This window comes from Glossina fuscipes, unplaced genomic scaffold (genome assembly GCF_014805625.2).
Source record: "Glossina fuscipes isolate IAEA_lab_2018 unplaced genomic scaffold, Yale_Gfus_2 150, whole genome shotgun sequence".
Lineage (NCBI taxonomy): Eukaryota > Metazoa > Arthropoda > Insecta > Diptera > Glossinidae > Glossina > Glossina fuscipes.
In genome coordinates this window covers 1,256,989-1,277,669 of record NW_023998493.1, presented here as the reverse complement: position 1 = coordinate 1,277,669, position 20,681 = coordinate 1,256,989, and the positions used below count along the sequence as shown (strand labels likewise).

The window sequence follows — 20,681 nt, the reverse complement described above, 5'->3', positions numbered from 1 at the left end:
ATCGGTCTGCCCTTACTTGAGAGTGTTTTGAAGACCGTAAAAGATCACACAAAAGTGCCTAATAATGGTTCCTTTTTTTTGTAAATAAGATAAATGGTCCACTCATGACAATATTTGGGAATTGTGTACCGTAAACTATATCAAACTTCCTACAGAAACTATCAATGTTAGTCCTCCATATAATTATAGAAACATTCCTTTCGGCTATCCGAATACATATTGAGTTATGTTCGCATCTTTGACCGATGTTGCAAAATTTGTTACAAAGGCATCTCAATTGTGTGATTGTTTTACTTTTCATGGTCCTTGACCAAATATTTTATTTAACAATGGTTGTTATTTTTGCTTTAATAGAAAACAAAAGTACGGAAATAACATAGAATAAAAAATATCTGTCTTTCTTTCTGTAATATTTTTAGCTCGAAGTTCGTAAGCCAAGTATATTATCTAAAATTGAAATAGGAAACAAAACGAAAAGTCCTGTTTTCAAAGGACAATATCATGGTATGAGTCCTGTCTGTTTAATTGTAGAAATCGTTTATTTAAAAATTTCCATCAACCGGAACTATCAAAACTAATTAAATGTATATATATTAATTTTGAATTCATAATATTTTAAATTACAATAATGTCTATTTTCAAGGCCATCTACTATAACACTAATTGGATTACAAAGCCTTATATAATTTGTCGGCGAAATTTTTTGCTGGCAATAAGAACGTCGGAAAATTAATTGCAAAAGCTTTTCAAAATTTCTTGATAGCCTGTAGATTTGATAGATTGAAAGGGGCTGTACTCACTTTGGCGTAATGTTTGCAAACCGCGGAAGGAAGCTTGATTAAGCCATGCCTGCCATCGACTTCAAACTTGGCAAAAACATTGAAAGTTCTTGCGCCCAAGTTGATATTGAAAATGGGCCAAACCGGTCGAAGGCCATACTCAAATAAACACGTGAACTGAAAACATCTCTGTCTTTTCAACGATATGAAAAACTGATTTTTTTGCGTATTATTCATAAACTACAACACATACGTCTATGAAAATCCGAACATGCATTTAGCCCTAGGAGAGGACATTAGACAGACAGATAGACGTCCAGGAGGAGACATTTTTAAATCGGTTTAGAATTTGATACCGTGGCATTTTTGAAGTTTTCTTTTGGGTGCTTCAAACATTTTGTATATATATATACTTTCTATCCTTTGTTTAAGGTTTTGAAAATACTAACGTTCATGTCAGTGGCTATGGCAGTTCCACAAAAAAGTGGGGTTAACTAATCCATTTTGGTAGAAATAGTTGCTCGTTTTGGGTATTCGGGAATGTCAATAGGCAGAAAAAATCGAAACAGATATTTAAAAAGTCTTCACAAAATATTGCATATTTTGTAAACATTTTCCTAAAACCCAAAAGATGAAATGAATCAATTTCACGTTCTCGACAATTTTACTGCTGATAGAAAATCTTCTTCATATCTGCTTTAACAAGCTAGGTCATACCCACAAACTGCGTCTGCTGGATAAATTAAATTAGAAATTTTCCTTTTTTGGAAAAAAAGTCACTATTTAACGATCGCCTTGTTCAATAGATGCCTCAGTTTTGACTTACCCATAAAATTTTTTATGAAGGAAATTGAGTTCTACAACAAATTGATAGCAATTCGATATGAAATTTCGTATTTCTTTCTTTAACTTCCACTAACGAAATTAGATTTCGCCGTGTAGAATGAGCGTACTTAGTATGGTCTCCTCTTTACCATTGATGAGATTAATGACATCGAAAAGACGTTGAACACCGATCACTACATGATGATTCTCCTTCAATTAACTAGATAAGCTCAAATCAGTACTTCCAGTATTTGACTTTTTGTCTTAAACATCTATATATAAATATGAGTTTAGCACTGTAGTGGTCCAAATACCAAATCCCCACTCGAGTAGATAAGAACCGCGACTAACACGTCAGTATTCACGGATTGAGATCTCAGTGCGGTAGAGTTTACGTTGCTCGTAGATACAATGAGCTGTCGGTAAGGGCATGAGACCACTTACCCATTGGACACACTACTAGACTGCGGCCACCTCCCTATGTATTTCTTTTTGTTCACTTCTTCTTTTTTCTAACCGCCACCGTGTTACACTCGCTTGGTCATTTAAAAAAGAAGAGATTGATAAGAGTAACATGCAACAGACAGTTATTTGTATGTTTTTGCAGATATGTTAAGCTTAAATAACGTTGGTCAGTTCAAGATTCATATCGACGTATAAAAGCATTGGTACTTTATTATCACTTGACGTAGTTGTAGTTTAAGTTTCTGATATTAATGATTTCTGATATCAATAATCTGTCACTACATACATACGTACAAAAATCCATTGAACTTAAAGCAAACTTTTAACTTTATTTAACAGGTTTTTGTTTTCTTTTTGTTTTTCATTTCAATTAAACGTTAAAAAAATTCTTTTACATATATGCAAAAAAATGCTTCTTTACAAGTTCATAATTTATGCTAAATACGTTAGTATACGTATTGTCTCGAGTTTATATCCTCCTTTCCAGCAGAAAAACAGAAAGCTTTTAAAAAAAATAATTCAGAATTTTTAATAAAAAGAATATAAAATCATTTCATGTTTAAATATCTCTAAAATTTGTTAAGGCACTTTTGAAATTTGATGATTTAATATTAGTTTTTTAAATTTAGTTTTTAGTATTGGTTTATTTAAAAATAATTTTTTGCATAGAAGGTATTCGAGTTTAACAAAAGAAAAACCATATGAAAGTATTTTTCAAAAATAATCGAAAATACAAAGTACAAATAAGTGCAGGAAAATTTTTGTGACAAAAGGAGCATAAGTATGTGTATGTATAAATGTACATATACGTAATATATATACATATCTCTCTCTCTCTATATATATATATATACGTAGATATGTATATATATTTGTATATAAATCTTAAATGTAATTAAATACTACTACTGCTCTAATTCTATATAACATGAATTTTTATAGGTATATATATTATATATATATATATATATATTATTAAAAATTTCAATATCATTATATGGATTTTTTTGAATTTTATAATGAATTAATTTGACTAGCATTACCTAAGCAATCTCAACACTCACATATGCTTATATGAATAGATATGTGTAGAAAGGTTTGTCATTTCACTTCAAATTTCTTTTCTAATATTAACTTCTTGCCATTTGCATCAAAATTGCATGCACTCTTATATGTTTTCGATTATGACTGGTGGCGACATTGTGCAATCAGCTGGATCATACATGTAAATACTAGGGACCCACAGACCTAAAGGGGGTGGTGGTGTCTTGCCTTTGCTTTTATTGTCAGATTTCCAAGGCAGCGATTTGCATTTGCTTTGAGTTTGTTGCTCTTGCTTGCATAACATATTAATAACTTCATCTTCATTGGATGGTTGGGCTACCAAAGCCACCTTATGAGGTATAGTGACGTCTACATTGGTAATGACTGCCGCCTCATGCTTACAATTGTAATAACGATTTGTTAGGTAACCATCCACGTAAATCTTGGAAAAAAGAAAAGCACTATTAATATGATATTTACGTGGTGTGCGTTTATGGGTTAATACACAATTAATACTCTAGTCGTTTATATAATACTCTAGTCGTTTACGTAATACATTATAGTCTAGTCGTTTAGAATGTTTGATGACCTATAAAGTCGTCTATACATGCCCGACAAACATAAAAGATGTGTCGCCAGTATGTGCGTCCTAATTTTGCAAACGTGGCACTGTAATATTGCCAACAACCGCAATTGATATTTGAGAGTTCTTCCTGAGAGGAAGAGGTACGCCTCTCATATAATGATCTTTGCTGCGCAATGGTGTTACCGGCATTAGTACGATCGCCTTGCTACTTTATCTTTTGTAGGATCTTTTCGGTACCTTGAAAATATCTCACATATTGACGTGCAAGAAGTCAGCAAATATGTTAAGAAACGCGCTCGTGCGGTTAAGGGTCGAGCTGATAGCTAGTGAGACATAGTCTAACCCAATGCACCGTTTAAACGCTAAATTTCATTTTATTTACCTCGTAACCTGCCACGCCTGTGCTATCATGGATGTTCCACTTCACATAAAGTGAAGTAGTACCCAAATCAGTGATATCGGTAATCGTTACAGGGAAACTTTCACGTGAACATAATGTCGGCCTAGGCATGCACAAGTCCTGAAATGTAAACACAAAAAGGTTCTAGCCAATTTTTACATTTAATTTAATCTTCGATTGATGTACCATTTCTGCTTGACGTTTACGACGCGCATGCTCCATAGAGTCCAAATCTACTATAAGCGAATCAACAAAGAATTTCTGTTAATTTAAGAATCAAGATTATCCGTATGATTTAAAATTAAATATGTTTTTACACGTTTACCAATTCGTCATCATCATGGGTTTGTGGTGATGGCAGCGCTATTTCTTTCTGACCTGGTGCTGGTGGTGGTCCTGGCGGTGGTTCTGGTGGTGATTCTGATGGTTCTTGCCCCATGCATTTTGATGGATCTAAGCCATCACGAATGGAACGGCAATGACAACAATCGCATTTTTCCTTCCTCCCCTTTTTCTTTTTGCGACGTTCGTCCATCATTTCTTTCAATAATTCGCATTCTTCATCGTAATCCTCACACTCCACTCCGTATTCAAACTCGGAGGGGTATTCTTCGAGTACATAACGTCCATCACCTGCGCCGCTACCATCCATGCACGTGCATTCACCGGGTGCGCAGGTACAATTTAAAATTTTTCGAATGTCTTTAAATGGTATTTCTGAAGGAGGAGGTATTTCTGAAGAGATCTCTCCATACACCAGATCACCTTGAGCTTTCATACCTCGGTCTTCCGTTTCTCCTTCTAATTCTAATCCTTCCGATAGCAGCTCATTTCCGGTACTCATAAGCATTGGCACGAAATCCTCATAAGCCGACTCTAATATTGCTTCGGTTGGACTGCTTCTTTGTTCTGGAACGAATTCTTCATATTCCACTTTATCGATTCCGTCGCCTATACCCTCTTCTACGATGCTTTTCTCAGATTTTTCTTCTTTATCTTTTTCCGTTTCAGAATCACCGTCGCAGCCACAGTCTGGAAATATGTCCTCAGACTCAGAAACATCATCGTAACAGCAGCCATGATAATATTCTCCATCTATGACCGTTATTTTCTGTCCCCATACGGGAGGCTGATTTTCAGTAAGTTCCATGGGCAACTCATAAAGGGCATATTCTTGATAACTTGCGCAAGGGTCAAACGATTTCTTATCCTACAATGAATTTAAAGACTTATATTAATGATTTCAACTTTGTTTTACAAGGCCAATGTATATATATACCGCCATGCTGCCTTCTTCCTCACCCGCTAATGACTGCTTCACAGTCGACGTTGCTTCGTCAATTAATGATTGCTTTATGGTCGACGTTGCTTCATCAATTCGATCTAATAATGGTTTGCTTGATGTCGTTTGACACATCTCCTCCATAGCACTAGACGATAGCTTGCTTGTTGTTGCGGCAGACGCTGCTTGCTCCTCCTCCGCTGTTGGTTGCTTACTTGTTTCTATGGCTGAAGTAGCTGTTCCCTCCATTGCCGCCAATGCTTGCTCACTTGCTGCTGTCATTTCAGATGTTTTTTGCTTGATTGATGACAAAGTTTCACATAGACAATAATCTTCTTCCAACTCCAATTTCAAAACTTTCTCCACGAGACCATGTACAGGGCAAACATCTGTTGATTTTGCACATATGCATATATCTACAAATTTCAAAATTTTGTCAACGGGGCCATGTGTAGGACAAATATCAGTTGGCTTTGGACATGTGCATAAGTCTTCTAGTTTCAAAATTTTTTCAACTGGGCCATGTTTAGGGCAAATATCTGTTGCTTTTGGGCATACGCATAGATCTTCAGAAGATGGAGTGCATCTATCTTTTATTATTTCATAGGAATGTGTTTCCACATCATTTGAGACTACCTTGGCTGGCTCGACTTCTACGCAAACATAATCTTGACGGTCGCCTGTCGTGGATGGGGTATAGTCGGCTCCAGGCGATTCTAAAGGATGCGGAATTGCGCGCAAACGGCTTACGGTAGACGATTGAGTTGATTTTTCTTTATCCAATGCGCTCGAAGTCTTAAGAGCATTGGTTATGCGGAATGCTTCTTCTCGTATTGGGCTGTCTTCATTAATTAAATGCACTACCTCATGCAGTAATTTGAGAATATAAAGATTTCGTTCAGATTGACTTACTTGTCTTGGAAATTCGCAGGGCTCCAATGTCTCGATATAACATGGTTCGGTTGCTACGTCGTTTTCGGATTCATCCGAACTAACACAAGAATAATATTGTTCTACAGAAGAGCTTGAATATGTAGTTTGCGTCTCTACAGTTTCCGGGCATGGACAAGGAAGCATTTGCAGGCGTTGTTTCTTTCCCTTTTTTTTAAATCCACTAGGAGAAATCTGTAGCCTAAAATGAACGGGAAAGTCTTCCAAAAAAGCAGAGCTCGAGCTGGTGTGAGCTCTCACTCCATAGCAACGAGTTGAAGAGGTGGGAGCTGAGATACTGGTCGACTCTGTAGGTGGAAGCATTTTCAAACAATGCATACACTGGTAGATAGGTTTTGATGGTGGTTCAGCGACTGGTGCAGAACGTGGTGGGGGGAGTGTACCGCCCTCTTGCGCGGACTCTGCTGTTGGAGCGAAATCTTCTTCTCTTCTTATAATAGGTCTTCCGTGCAATGGTCTTGATTGTTGTTCAATCCACGATTCGCTAGGGTCTAGTCTAGGATCACGAGGGGGCATACCGCCCTTTATTGCTGATTCTAATTAAAAATTAAAGAAATACAATACACTTGTGCAATAAATTGTGGGATAGTTGCCTACCACTACCTCCCTCCACCAACCAAGATCTTTGAACATCTATTTGCTCTCTGCTAGGAATTCGCGGGTATATTTCCTTCGTCCCTGATCCTGCTGCTATGTAAAGATAAAGCAGTAAATACCAGAAGCAAATTAAAGAATGATAATTTCCGTACCGTCCACAATTTCCCAGGATCCAGGCGCGCCCAATCTCTCTCTGCGCGGTGCCGTCCGTGTTCCTGTTCCTGATGCTGATGCTAAGTTATAAATAAAAATAAACATTGCATTAAACAATGTATTACAATTTTTTATCACCCTATCTATTTGTCTTTCTGTAATCCAAATAAAAGAAGAAAATGTTTTTGAAATCAAATAGTTTATTAATTTTTATATTCTTCATTATACAAAGCGCTAGAAAAAAATTTATCTGACGACCCTTTTAGAGGAGCAACTTCTTTAACATCCTTAAGATATACCACATTTCCTCGGAATTTTTCAAGTAGTACGTCGTTGACATCCCACATTTCGAATCCATATAATTTCAAATGTTTGGCTTCCGCTATCTCTCGGCAGGGACACGCATCAAAGTAGGATATTTGACTACAGTCTGAGTTAATTTTAGCAAATGTCGTAAAAATTGTACCTCGTTCTCGACATTTGCAGACTTTAAATTTGGAATGCTTCAGCGCATCCTCCATGCTAGGAGTGGCTCTAGGTCTCCACGGACATAGGCAGCATCCGCAGTTGCCAGGGCAAAAAACTCGACCATCTTGATCGATTAAAGGGCTCGGTTCGAAGCGACACTTCCGACAAATCTCAAGGTCACTATGTTGTGGAAAGGCAAGGCGATAAGTTTTTCGTGGTGGCTTAGGTGGTGGCGCAGGTTTAATAGACATCTTTGGAATATTGCAAGCACACCTACCATGAGATGCTTCAAGTGATTCTCGATTTTTATCATAAGCTAAGAATTGCTCCAAATCTTGTAAATTTTCTAAACTAAGATGATCTCTACCACATTCACACAGTTCTTGTTTATTCTCAGGCTGAACATCCCATATGCAAATATCTGGATATTGCGGAAGACTACGCATTCTTCTTTCAGGATACTTTCCAATTTTACTGGGTATTTCACCCTCACCTGGTTTTTCATCCCTACGGGATATGTCAGCTCCCCTACGCGGTTCATCACTAATGGGTCCTTTATAACTACTAGGGATTTCAACTTCACTTGGTTTTTCATCCCTACGGGATATTTCAGCTCCACTGCGCGGTTCATCTCTAATGGGTCCTTTATAACTACTAGGGATTTCAACTTCGCTTGGTATTTCGCCTTTGCGCGGAATTTCACCTTTGCGGAGAATTTCACCTTTCCTGGGAATTTCATCTTTACTGGGAATTAAAGCTTCACTGGGAATTTCACTTTTAGCGGACATTTCATCTACGGCGTTTATTTCTCCTTTACTGGTGATCTCGCCTTTGCTGGGCAACTCAACTTTACTGGGCAAGTATTCTCTCTTAGGCATTTCATATTTCATGAGCATTTTACCTTCACTCGGTACTTCGGTCCCAGTGGGGACTTCGCCTTTACTGCCGGCCTCAACTTTACTTATCAGTTCACCTATATCGATTATTTCGCCTTTACATTCAGGTGTCGGTTTTTTTTTTTTAGGCTTTGGTGGAGGTATTATTTCTTCAAGCGTTGAAGCGGAGAGCTTTTCTTCGAAAGCAGCCTCGCTAGCTTTTTCTGCAGTAATTGCCTTTTCATATTTACATAGACATTGTGGCAACCCGCATTGTTGGCATATTGTTCGACTCATTTGGAGATCACTCGGTGATGTAGACCCACATTCACATATGTCTGTTTTTTCTCCACAAAGACAACAAACTTTTCTAATTTGTTCACAAGTACACTTATCCGTTGTTGCAGCGCCACATTTGCAAAATGATTTTAGAGTTGATGGTATTTTTCTACAGGTGCATATGTCTCCTGCTAAAGCGCAGGTATTGCAAAGCTTTGCTAAAGCTGCAGCAGAAGGTGCTTTAGATGTTTGGGGTCTCTCACATTTGCATTTATCTATCTCGCACAGACATCCTTTGCAAATCTTTTGAGCAGACCCTAAATCATATTGCAGCAATTTTCCACAACTGCAAACGTCCGCTATAAATGGCATCGTAGAACATAGCATAATTTCTTCACACTTCTTACAAGCGCCTTGTTGCAGAAGCTTTCCACATATTTTACACACTTTTCGAACCGGTTCAATGTCAAAGGTGCATATTTCCGGTGTAAACTCATTCTTGGAGGCTACCGACATTGATTTCTCAGGTTGATTAAACGGTTTCTTACAAATTCCGCAAAGTTCAGCTATAAGATCGGGATTAATTTGCCCCTGTTTTCTACAGCAACAGGTTTTTCCGTTATTATCTAATATGTGAGCAGCAAATTCTTTGCTGGCGTCAGAAACATTTAAATCTTTTTTTTGCTTGATTTGCTTTTGACATACGCATCTGTCACAGACAATGCCGCACTTCTTGCAAAAATTGACGATCGGTGCAAGTTCAAGCGATTTCGGTTCCACGTCTATAGTAGGAGATTGTAGTTGCGGTTCACTACTTTTACCGAAACCAGACGATTTGGTCTTTTCGCAAACGCATTTACCAATACGTTTGCCGCAGGCATTGCAAGTTTTTACTGCACGTGGCCGATAACAAATGCACCTATCCCGTTTAAGACCACATGTAATACAAATCCTTTTGTAACGTTTTTGATGCATATCAGATTTAATCCGACCGGCTTCTCCAGATGAACGTAAAAGTTCCGCGCTGTGAACAGAGGTGGAAAAATCTTTATAGAAGTCTTCTCTTTTAATGCATCGGCATTGCCCAGGCACTCTCTTACACAGCAAGCACACCGATGCACTCTGTACAGCCAAAAGAATATCTGTAGTGCGCATTCGTGCACATTTGCACATTTTCGCTTTTTTACCGCAAAACTTACAAATCGCCGGTACCTCACAAACGCACGGACTTTGATGGCAGATCTGGCAATAAATTTCACTAGAAAATGATTGGCAAGAATAAAACACTTCATCTGCTACTTGAGCTAGATCTTTTATTAGTTCAGATGATTGTGCTGTCGGAGTTCCAACTTTTCGTTGGTCTTCAGATTTTTCCAGCTCAAGGATTTGTGCTGACTGGCTACCATGTAACGACTCACACGAATGAAATGTATCTATTTCCCTTTCACTCTCTTTGCAAGAGCAATATCGATTATCGACTTTGTTTCTTTTTGATTTCTTGTGGCTTCTAAGTGCTTTGCATGGAAATTGAATTGTAGCCTTTGTCGTTCCTTCCTTATGTCCAAGACTGACTTTAACTGGCACTATGAATTCCAAGGCTTTACCCACCGCTAGGTCATCGCTTCTATTTTGACAATAATAACAATAGGGCACCTTGCTATGATGTGTATTTCGACCCTCCAGCAAGTTATTTGTCTTAAGCCTTGGGCTGCGCTTTTCAAGAGATCTCAAAAATCTTCGAGCTATATCAGTCACCTGCGCTAAAGAGACTTCTTTTGAAGTTTCTCCCTTTTCTCCCCTTTTGATACAAACATTTTGTAGGCACCATTTACTTTTCTCACTCAGGGTATGTTTTAATTTACAATCTCCAGCCGCCGCTTTCAGACACCTAAGCAAATTACGGGTCATTATGTTCATATCGGATAGTGTTGCGCGAAACTGTTCAGGACTTTCCATATTGTTATAAACGTCTTGCATACTAAAATGCCTATTTCGGCGCCTCTTTCGAGGTGTGTCACTAATGCAATCACAGAAGGTTGTATACTCACTGGGAGCGCTGCCTTCATCCTTTGAGCCACTGGTTTTTAGGTAAGCAGGACATGTTTCACGAGTGCAGCACTTTCTTGCCTCCATACTTCAACCACAAGCAACTCGACAAATAATTTAGATTTTTCGAGGCGTTTGTGGATGAACCGTTGAAATTTCAAAGAATTATTTAATTTACTGTTTGATGTAATACGGTATTAAAAATCGATTTGAAGCAAAAAGACTGAAAATTTTTGACATGAAGAATAAATGCTTCGTACTCAAAAGTTTTAAAAAAACTATTTTTTTTTCTTTTTAGTTGAAAATTAGAAAGGCGAGAGTGCTCTGATCATTTTATAGAAAGAAAATTTCGGCATAGTCCGCCTTCTATTATTTTCTTGTTCGGCAGAGTATTTCTTTCACATGTGCCATGAGTTTTTTTAGTAAAAATTTTATGACGAATTTCGTTTGCGTTTACATGCAGAAAATGAAATCCGAAATAATAAAAAAGTTTAAATCGTCCGATAAATTAGCATAATTTTCGTCAAAATTTGATTTCGCGGATTATGCACCTCACTTACTTCGCTAAAAAAGTCTACGGAAAGTTTGATAGACGGATAGATATTTCGATTCTGATAAACAAACGACCTTGATTTAGTGACTGCTCCTTACTAAACATTCCTGGAAACGTGACCAGATGCACCTCTGTATATCTTTTCCCAATATAGTATTATTATTATTATTATAGATTTAGCCAGAGAATAATTTCTAAGCCTAAAGTCTTAAAGCACTAGCATCTAAGGCTTTCGGCTTTTCCCAATATATTTAATAAATAGAATATACAAAATTGGCTTTAATTTAAACAATTAGAACGACGTTGACTGAAATAGGGTTTATTAAAAATAGAAGAAGCAAATTACATCCACTTCAAATTCGAATTTCGAAAGTGTGACAAAATCTATATTTTATTAATAAAAGAAAAAAAACGAAAACAAGAAAACCATATTAGTAACGCTATACTATCAAAATATGCGAAAGTACGTTCGTCTAATTGTAGAAAAATTTTGAGGGTTTCGTTATTTAATTTGGATTTGCGCTACTTCTGAGGACTCGGGCCTTTTCACCGGGTAGTAAACTGTACAATAAAACTCTGATTCCATTTTCCTGTTATGGAAAATCATAAGGCTTTCATTCAATTTCTCTTCGAGTTGCTTTAACATCTGAGAATTATAAAAGACAAGTTAAGCAATTAATAATTCGTTATTCCATAAGTTAAGCAAACTATACAAACCGGTATATCAGTTGGCTTGAATAGTTCATGTAAGAAATGCATGCATGACATGGCATTCACAAAGTCGTCATAGTTTTCTAATGATATGTTTTTCGGGTCTTCGGACTTAAAAGCAGCAAAAGCTGCCAGTATTTCTAGCCCATCGCGAAATTCTCTATTTGTCTTCCAGTACTGGCAAAGCCTCATATTAAATAGATTCGAGCTATACTGGGAACGGGGAGCAGACGCTTTTAACATGCTTAAGAAACAGCGAATATGAGCCGGTATGCAATCCATTTGCCCTTGTACCGCGAACTCGTCATTTACCTGAACACTACTGTCTGCTTTTGCAACGAAAGTCTCAGTCGTCGTGCCTACCGTTTGATTTATTATCTCCGTCTCAGTGGAAACGTCCACTTTTTCGGGCGGCTCAAGGGCTTCTTCACTAATAGAATGAAAACTCTCATAAGACAAATTGCGTTGAAGTACTTCGGACTCGCAGATGTCTAAATCAGAAGCGTCTTGAAATAATGTCCCGGTTTGGCGAGCATTAATACAGGATACAATACGTCTTAGCCGAGCATTTAAGCAATTGACTCTTCCGCGGATCATGCGTCGTTTTATGCTGCGCCTGTTGTGTTTCTTCTTAATACGTCTTGACGAGCGATCGGGATTTTGTAAAAGAGCTTCAACTTTAGGTATAGCAGGAGCCGTTGAAAGTTTCCTTAACTCGGAGGGCACTTCACATATAACTTTTTTACTATCATGTGAGCAAGAAGGCAGAAAGTTCTCGTCTATAATAAATTCGGGTACAAGAGCAATTCCTACAAATGCCTCAACCCTCCCTCCTCCTCTACCATCCTCCTCCCTACCACCTTCTTCTCTACCGAATCCTTCCCTACCACCTTCTTCCCTAACGTCTCCTTCCCTGACAACGTCTTCTCTACCACCTTCTTCCCTATTCTCATTGTGATTCTCATCTTTTATTTCCTCTTTCTTCAGTTCAAGGGGTGGTATATCGCCTTCTGGTAATTCATTTGGTTCTTGTTTTATATTTTCTTCCAGAGAAATATTTTCCTCTGATTTCACATTTACATTGGTTTCATATGGCCTCAATTCACTCATATCGATTGATGCACCGCTTCCTACCTCGTCTTCTTCCAGCTTCTGCTCTTGCAACATCCACTTTGCCAGTCTCGATACTTCTGTTGCTACTTCGCTAAATTGTTTCACCTCGGGTGTGGGATTTTCACAATCCTGAAAATCCATAAATAAAACATACGGCTCATAAAAGGAAATAAAAAATTGCTACTTAGTTACCTTCATATTATGTAAAGCTTTCTTCAAGAATCTATTTGCTGTTTTAAGGTCTTTGATTTTATCGCGTTGTAAACGTCTTGAAGATGTATCGCCCAATTCTTCAGCTAAACTATCAGCTTCTGTACGTTGTATACGTTTTTCTAGCCTCTGAACTTGTTCGTCCTTGTTGCGTATTTCATCAGTTAAACATCGTGTTCTATCCTCATAGTCGTGAACTGTGTTTTGTAGAGCTAAAACTTGTTGTTCCAAAGTAGAAACTTCTTCTTTCAATTCTGCGTTGGTAACATCTACATGCAAGAACTCTTTTTTAATGTCATGCAGCTGGGAGCGCAAACAATCGAGTTCCGATTTATTTTGATTTTCTGTTTCTTGTTGCAATCTGGTCAGAAAAGATAACTCGTCAATCAAACTTTTATTACGCTTCTTCTCTTGATCGAGGGCATCCAAAAGAGGCGTCTGATTGTTTAATGTAGCCTCGTGTTGCTCCTTTAGTTCTTCTAATTCTCCTAAGAGTTGTTTATGATCTTCGACAAGTTCTCTATGCTCCTTCGTTACGCGCACCAAGCAAGTTTTCAACCCTCTTTCAGCTTCTTCTAGTAAGCATATTTTGTCATTAGCTGATTTGGTGTCATCTTTTATGCAGTCTTGTAGCTTTTGTATTTTTTGTTTGAGACAAATCTCTTTCGCTAAGTACTGATCTTCACGTTCTTTGTATTGACGCTCTAGTTCCACCCAGTGGCAATCTGCGCTTTCCATTGCTGCATAATGACGTGAATTCATTTCTTTCATTTGGTGTCGCAAACATTTCACTTCTTCTCTAAGATATTGTAGTTCATGCTCTTTATTGATGCCGCATTCCGCATCTTTACGTGTTTCTCCTCCGGGGAAGCGTTTGGGAATATGTGATGAGCCGTTTTCTTGCGACATTTTACTGCCCATAACCTGGTTATCGATCGGAATGGAGGAATTGGTTGCACCAGCACTAGCAGATTTTTCAAAGAACGCTAAGGTGCTGAGTGAATTGCTTAACAATAATATTGGCAACAAGTTGTGCAGAAATTCAAAATTCTCTTTGGCCTTTTGTTTATCTTCTTCTAAATGCCTTATTTGCGTTTCGCTGGCGGCTAAGTCGTCTCTTAGTATTAGACACTCTGAATGACAGTCTTTGTATTTGGCACTTAACGCTTCTCTGGACACATCTAACTCCACATTCCTTTGGCTAAGTATTTCCAATTCGACTTCGAGTCGTTGGAGTCGAAGTCTTGTATCGTTTTCGGCTTCTTCGAACTCGCACTTCTCCTCTTCAAGTATCAAGTTTTCTTGCAGCAAAGATTCAACACGGTCTTTCAATTCCTTAACCTCCTTCCCAAGTTGAATTTCCCGTTGCAAACGGTCTGCTAAACGTTTAGTTTGAATGTCTCCTGAACTCTCATACACAAGAATTTTGCCCTCGAGCAACGTTAAACGATCTTGATAATACTGAAGTCGCTTCTTATCGCTGAGATTAGGCGAAAGCTGTAAAGCGGGTGTTTTGTAATGCGCTGGATTGGAAAATTGTGGATGAATAAATTTCACAGGACTACTGACTAATGATAATCTATCTTCGTAATCAGTTTGAGTGCCTACGTGATTATCGCCGTTATCGCTCAAAAAATCTGCTTCCACGAAAACTCCGCTCTCGCTGAGGCTGTTGCTTTGCCACGGTTGATGATATCGAATCTTACGTGGCGAATCTGTAGGTGTATTGTGCGGCACGAAGGATTGATTGCTGTTAAAGTTGGAGTTGCTATTGTTATTGTTATTATTATTGTACTGATAAGGTGGTGTACTATGATAAGGTTGTACGGTAGCTATGATACGCGATTGTGCTGTAGAAGTGTTAGATTTCGATGATGTCGCGTGTTGACCGTTATCTAAAATAGAACGCGCACTGGAGGACGTTGATGATCCCGAACTGTAGTCGGAACTACGCGATTTGACCTTTAATTTTATAACAATACGCAATTAAAAAAGAAATCACAAAAATATGAACATTAACGTTTCTTTTATTGAAATAATTTTGAAATGTATTTTAAATTAAAAGGTATAAATAATATAAAAATGAGTTAAAAAATATACGCAACTAGATGAGCCAAAAAGGTAAAGGGTGTGAAGATAGAAACTTACCAAATCTAAACTATTTGTTTCATCGCTACACGAGGAAGAGGCATTTAATGAAGCTGGGCCGCTCTGAGGTGTGCAAGACATCGCAAATTGTTGTATTAATGTTAAAACTTGTCGCAAACATTCCGTATCGTCTTCTTCCAGGCAATTACTTTTCAGAATATTGAGGATACGATGGTAAATTTCTTCGTGACAAACGCTATACAATGGCGTTACTAATTCATCATTATCACGATTACGTTGACTACTTTCGGGCGACAATGTACCCGAATCCGATTGGGTGTTAACCGCATTCGTAATCGAACTATTGCCGAATAACATTTCGAAAGGATCAGCTTTAGCTGATGGGTTCTGCAGTGTAGAACACGACCAAACGCTTTTGCTGCTGTTTGCTGTGATAGGCGTGGGATCATTCGTTGTGTTGTTGGCATCACTTTGCAGCGACCACTGAAATATATAGAAGAAGCAGTGCTTATTTCATTTTCCACTGTATAAAAAACTAATAACTAATAAATTGTTTAACCACCGTACTTGTAAACAATATCCGTATACAATTTTTTTTCAAACTTCATATACAAATTCAATGCATTAGATGTCAGTGGTGGAATTGGAAAAATATGTTTTTTTTTATTTACTAAAATACTTTCTGTTAATTACTTCGCCTAGTGTGGTTGGTCTATGAAGTGGATTTTCAATTTTGATATCTTCTTGTTAACAATTAATTGGAGGCTAATTAAATGAAATATGTACGCTTGGTTAATTTTATGTCGAGCAAAGCAAAAGGAAAGAAAAGCAAAAAAGAAATTATAGTCAGCATCGACCGAATCTCTGGATACCCAACGTGCTTTCCTTTCTAATATTTTAATAAATATATTTTGGAGTTAAAGAAGATTGTAAACGTAGTTTGTTAGCCTAAGAAGTGAAATTCTGGCCCTCTCTCACTCTTCTTCTTTGTCAATACATAAACAGTGCTTATACTAAGCCATGACAGGGTATATTTTGCTGTTTAATAAGGGTAATAACCATTATCGAAGCTATTTGAAAGTAAATACGTTGTGTAAGCCGGCTCTTTATCTGAGCCGAGAGATCAAACTTCAGGAACATTTCTTGTGAGTCCACTTTATTCTTAACAGCTCAAGCTACACAAATTTTTAGCAGATTTATTGTCGATCCCAACGTTTGCATTTATCTACGAGGCAAGTAATTGGATGTTTTTTTAAACACCAGATTTAGTAAACCTCGTCAATTTTGCGCGTATATTTTGTGATAGACACTGTTGCAAAAATTAAGAGAGGGAGCAGTTATTTGGTACAAACGCTTCTAGATCGATTAGCAATGCGATGGCAAAAAAGCGATGTGATTTGTTCGCAGACACAGCCACGATGGGGAAGAAACCAAAACATCTCCGAAGAACACAATTTTTGCATATTTTCGTCTTTAACTTTCGTTCCAACTATACAGGTACTTGAGAGATATTTTCTTCGAGAAAAGCCTTTCTCAAATAGCAAGTAGCATATTCCAACAGTTTTCTTTCTTTAGTTTTGAGCCGGCTACACTGTCTGACGCAGTACCTTTTGAATCCCGACGAGAAAGGATCGGGTGTGGCCTTATTTAATATTTTTAAAAACAGTTTTCTTTGAATATCCTTTTGTTTATGATCAAGCGTCAGGATATGTTTTCTATATGTGTCGGATGATGACTGTCAGAAAGAGGTGGATGGAAAGGGCTTGACCTTGGCCGTAGCCCGGAAGGTGTTTGTTTAAATATGCACTTAATTATCTTTGCAAATATTCTTATTCTATTAACTTTCCTTACATTCCAAAACAATTGCGGTAAATACGCTGCTTTTAAACTTTTACAGTGATTTTACCTCTTAAATGTAAGTATTCTTGATATCTTTAGCCATAATTTCGAAAAGACCATGAACATAATGGTAGACAATACGAGAATAGTCTTAGTTTGTGTAATTATTTGTGAAGCCATTATAATCTGGTTTCTAAACTTAGCTAATGTGCGACTTCCTATAACATATTCAATGAATACGTTGCAAATGGACATGGGCTCTATTTCGCAACCCAAAAATAAAGGGCTTAGTGGATATTAGAAAACTTGACCTAAGTGGAAAATGGTTCCTTATTTCTTTTCTCTTTCAAAGCGTGATTGAAACAGCTGTTTAGAGCGCTAAATTTTCACACTAAAAAGCAAAGGTGAAGATGGCATGTACTGAAAAGCCATGTTGTTCCTTCCGCTGAACTTGAAAAAAATTGTTCAAGTAGATTATGTTCAGCTATGTACTTGAGAGTTTTGCCAGCGTCAGATAGTTCCTTAACAATTTCAGTGTATCCGTACAAATAAATATTCAGTCAGTCAGTATTCGTTTTTTAAAAAAAAGGAAATTCCGTTCTTCAAATGAATTTTTTTTTATTTTAAGACTGCAAGATTTACTAGATTAGATATAACTAAATAAATAGCTATACTTTCTTGTCCAACTATGTTAAACTCTATAAATAAGCGTTTTTTAACTAACTTCTTAATAATTATTTATAAAATGCGATATAACGCGCTAGAAGTTGAAACGACTTCAGAGTTGGGCTTAAGGACATTCCGAAGGGTTATTCATTTTACGAATTCGGTGAAAACAGTTTTCAAGATTTACAATTTAAAAATTGAGACACCAATGTCATTAAACTGCTGTTACGAGTATGGATGTTAAGAGTAGTCGCATCAAGAAAAAGAAAACAAAAAGTTTACATTAATATTCGAAGAATATTTTTGTTTAAAATAAACAAATCCCTTTTGTTGACACAAAGATGTGCAGAATCTTATCTTAATGGCATATAACGAAAAAAAATGTGAAAAGTATAGATAATTATTAAGCGTTTTAAACCGCTTTCAGCGTAAGCTTTGCGAAGCTGAAACGTTAAGAAACACTGGAATTAGTTGTGCGGCGTAAACTATCAAATAGCGAAGTAGTTCAGAAGCATGACTCGCGCTCCTAGTGCAATAGAACACACATTAATTACAATCAGCGTAAGGTCGTAGTGAGTGCTCGGCGGATACTTCTTATGCTGCGGTCAATTCTCGATCACTCTCTCTCTACTTCTTTCTTATAATCGCCATAAACATGTCTGCAGATGATAGGCCCAAAATGATTGGTTATTTCAAGAAATCCTAGTTTAAAAAATAAATAAACTAAAAAAAAATTAATTGGGAATAAGAAATGGCTCATCGCTATACAAATTTGTTACAGTTATTATTTCCAACCTACGATTACTTTCAACCAAAAAAAATAAAAAAAATTAGTAAAACCCTTTATAGTTACATAATAAGTATAAACTTATAAGTATATTCGAAAATGAATGAAGACGCAATCCAATGGTTTGTTTATAAATTGAAAATGAACCGCGACGCAACCAAATGGTTGTGTTTATAAATTGAAAATGAACCACGACGCAACCAAATGGTTGTTTATGATATGCAAATGAACCCAGACACAACCAAATGGTTGTGTTTATAAATTGAAAATGAACCGAGACGCGACCGAATGGTTGCGTTTATAAATTAATATGAACCGAGACGCAACCAAATGGTTGTTTATAATTTGAAAATGAACCCAGACGCAACCAAATGGTTGTTTATAAATTGAAAATAAACCGTGACGCGACAAAAATAATAGAGGTTACGACAAAAATAGCAGAGCTTACGACAAAAATAATTGAGCTTGCGACTAAAGATGATCACTACCCTCACAATGTTCTTTAACAATGTAAGCCAACAAAGTCAATTTCGGGTAATTGCCAGCATTTTTAATTACACGAGCGAGTGCACGTAATCTATTCATCGCACCCCAGAATAAGAAAATATTAAGGTGTCTCCTATTTGCTATTTTATTGTTTTTATATTTCTTTGATAATTAGTTTAAATTATTGGGCGACTTTTTTCTTTATTTAACATAAACATTTACAAATGGATTTTTCTTTCTTTGTTTCTGGAAAATTGGTTTCTTCAAAGAGAGGACTTGGAAATTTATAAGTATAGATATGTGACCATAGGTAATATGATATGGATAGGACGTGTAGAAGAAAGAAAACGAGAGAAGAATTTCTGACAACATCAGAACCAACACAGACTGCGAGTTGAACGGCTAGAGGGGACACGTTTTCTTAGTGATTGGCTCGTTTATGAAAATTCTTCGTTTTTCTTGCTGTGAGTACGACAAACGTAAGCGCAGTTTATAGATCCGTAATTTCGTATTTTAATTTCTATAGTTGAGCAAGGACGACAGTTTCAGATGGAGACAGTGCGTTAACTTCGAATCCTTTCCAGGATTTCCCCGGATTGGGAATTGAATTACCACATGCTCGTCCTTATGGTCAAGCGGAATTGCTTAACCGTAGCTCAGCATCGATGATAGTAAAGTTAATAAAAGTGAGCACCAGATATAGTTTGGACAGAGTTTGACCGACTGTAGACTTTACCTTGAACAACACCATCCAGAGGAATGCTGGTTTCCCAACGACTGATCTTCTTTTCGATGTTAGACAGAAGGGCAGATTAGTTGATTCTTTAAAGAAGGCATTAATGGCATAGAGACCAAAAAGAACCTGGTCAACATATACAAGAAGAAGCTGAGAAGTTTATGAAATGTAAAGATAAAGAATTGCAAGACAGTAATCTTATTTGTAAAGCGTACAATATGAGATGGAAAGGTGTCAAAGGACTCCTATAAAACTGTCAACGTTTTCGCGAACGTTGGATACGTGGCGAGAGAGATGCGGACGGGTTTCAAGTAAGCAGATTCTCTATAAAGGAATATGACAAGCGGCCAATATTAAATCGTTCACCTTTGGTTGAAGGTAAAAAAAAGAAAGAATGATTTAAGGTCGGTATGACCGAGCTCTGGCAACCCTGCATATTTCGGCATTAATGGCTGTATTCTTACCAACATGACAACTAACAAAGTATTTTTTTGTTGTGGTTTTTGTTGCTTAGGAACCTTGCTTTGCAACGAACTTGATGATGAAGGGTTTGACTTTAGCCATTGGTGCGGAATACCAAATCCGATGCAAAGTTACAAAAACAATGACAAGAAAGAAAATAGTTTTCTTTTATGACGATTGTTAATGTAAGTTAGCGTAGCGAGATAATAAAGAGGAATCTAGTTTAAGCGCAACCATAAGTATGAACGGATAAATAAAG

At 37.1% G+C, this 20,681-nt stretch overlaps 2 protein-coding genes across 4 annotated transcripts in view; both read right to left on the bottom strand.

Annotated features, from left to right (window-relative positions):
• Positions 1–2,725: 2,725 nt before the first annotated feature.
• Positions 2,726–6,437, bottom strand: LOC119641460. Its single transcript, XM_038040158.1, has 6 exons — positions 6,294–6,437; positions 5,379–6,223; positions 4,425–5,309; positions 4,286–4,360; positions 4,082–4,219; positions 2,726–3,555 (listed from the first exon to the last, which is right to left on the bottom strand). The coding sequence occupies exons 1-6, from the start codon at positions 6,334–6,336 to the stop codon at positions 3,238–3,240; spliced, it is 2,304 nt and encodes a 767-aa protein (XP_037896086.1). The 5' UTR covers positions 6,337–6,437; the 3' UTR covers positions 2,726–3,237.
• Positions 6,438–6,776: 339 nt separating this feature from the next.
• Positions 6,777–20,681, bottom strand: part of LOC119641459 (inner centromere protein A) — a 147,822-nt gene continuing 133,917 nt past the window's right edge. The window contains exons 9-14 of one of the 3 annotated variants that reach the window (XM_038040154.1): positions 15,486–15,929; positions 13,320–15,299; positions 13,149–13,256; positions 7,082–7,162; positions 6,930–7,022; positions 6,777–6,868 (exon numbers count right to left, since the gene is read on the bottom strand). In XM_038040154.1, coding sequence (XP_037896082.1) covers positions 6,966–7,022; positions 7,082–7,162; positions 13,149–13,256; positions 13,320–15,299; positions 15,486–15,929 — 2,670 coding nt within the window. In that variant the 3' untranslated portion in view covers positions 6,777–6,868; positions 6,930–6,965. The remainder of the gene's footprint in view (positions 6,869–6,929; positions 7,023–7,081; positions 7,163–13,148; positions 13,257–13,319; positions 15,300–15,485; positions 15,930–20,681) is intronic. The other 2 variants (XM_038040157.1, XM_038040156.1) reach the window with 2 other exon arrangements.

Excerpts from the sequence above, each read along its gene's own strand:
- LOC119641460 (XM_038040158.1), bottom strand. The coding sequence starts at position 6,336 with ATGTTATATCGAGACATTGGAGCCCTGCGAATTTCCAAGACAA. Across the intron at positions 6,224-6,293 it reads CCTGCGAATTTCCAAGACAA|ACAGCCCAATACGAGAAGAA; the intron begins GTAAGTCAATCT and ends TAATTAATGAAG. Across the intron at positions 4,361-4,424 it reads CCCATGATGATGACGAATTG|AAATTCTTTGTTGATTCGCT; the intron begins GTAAACGTGTAA and ends TTAAATTAACAG.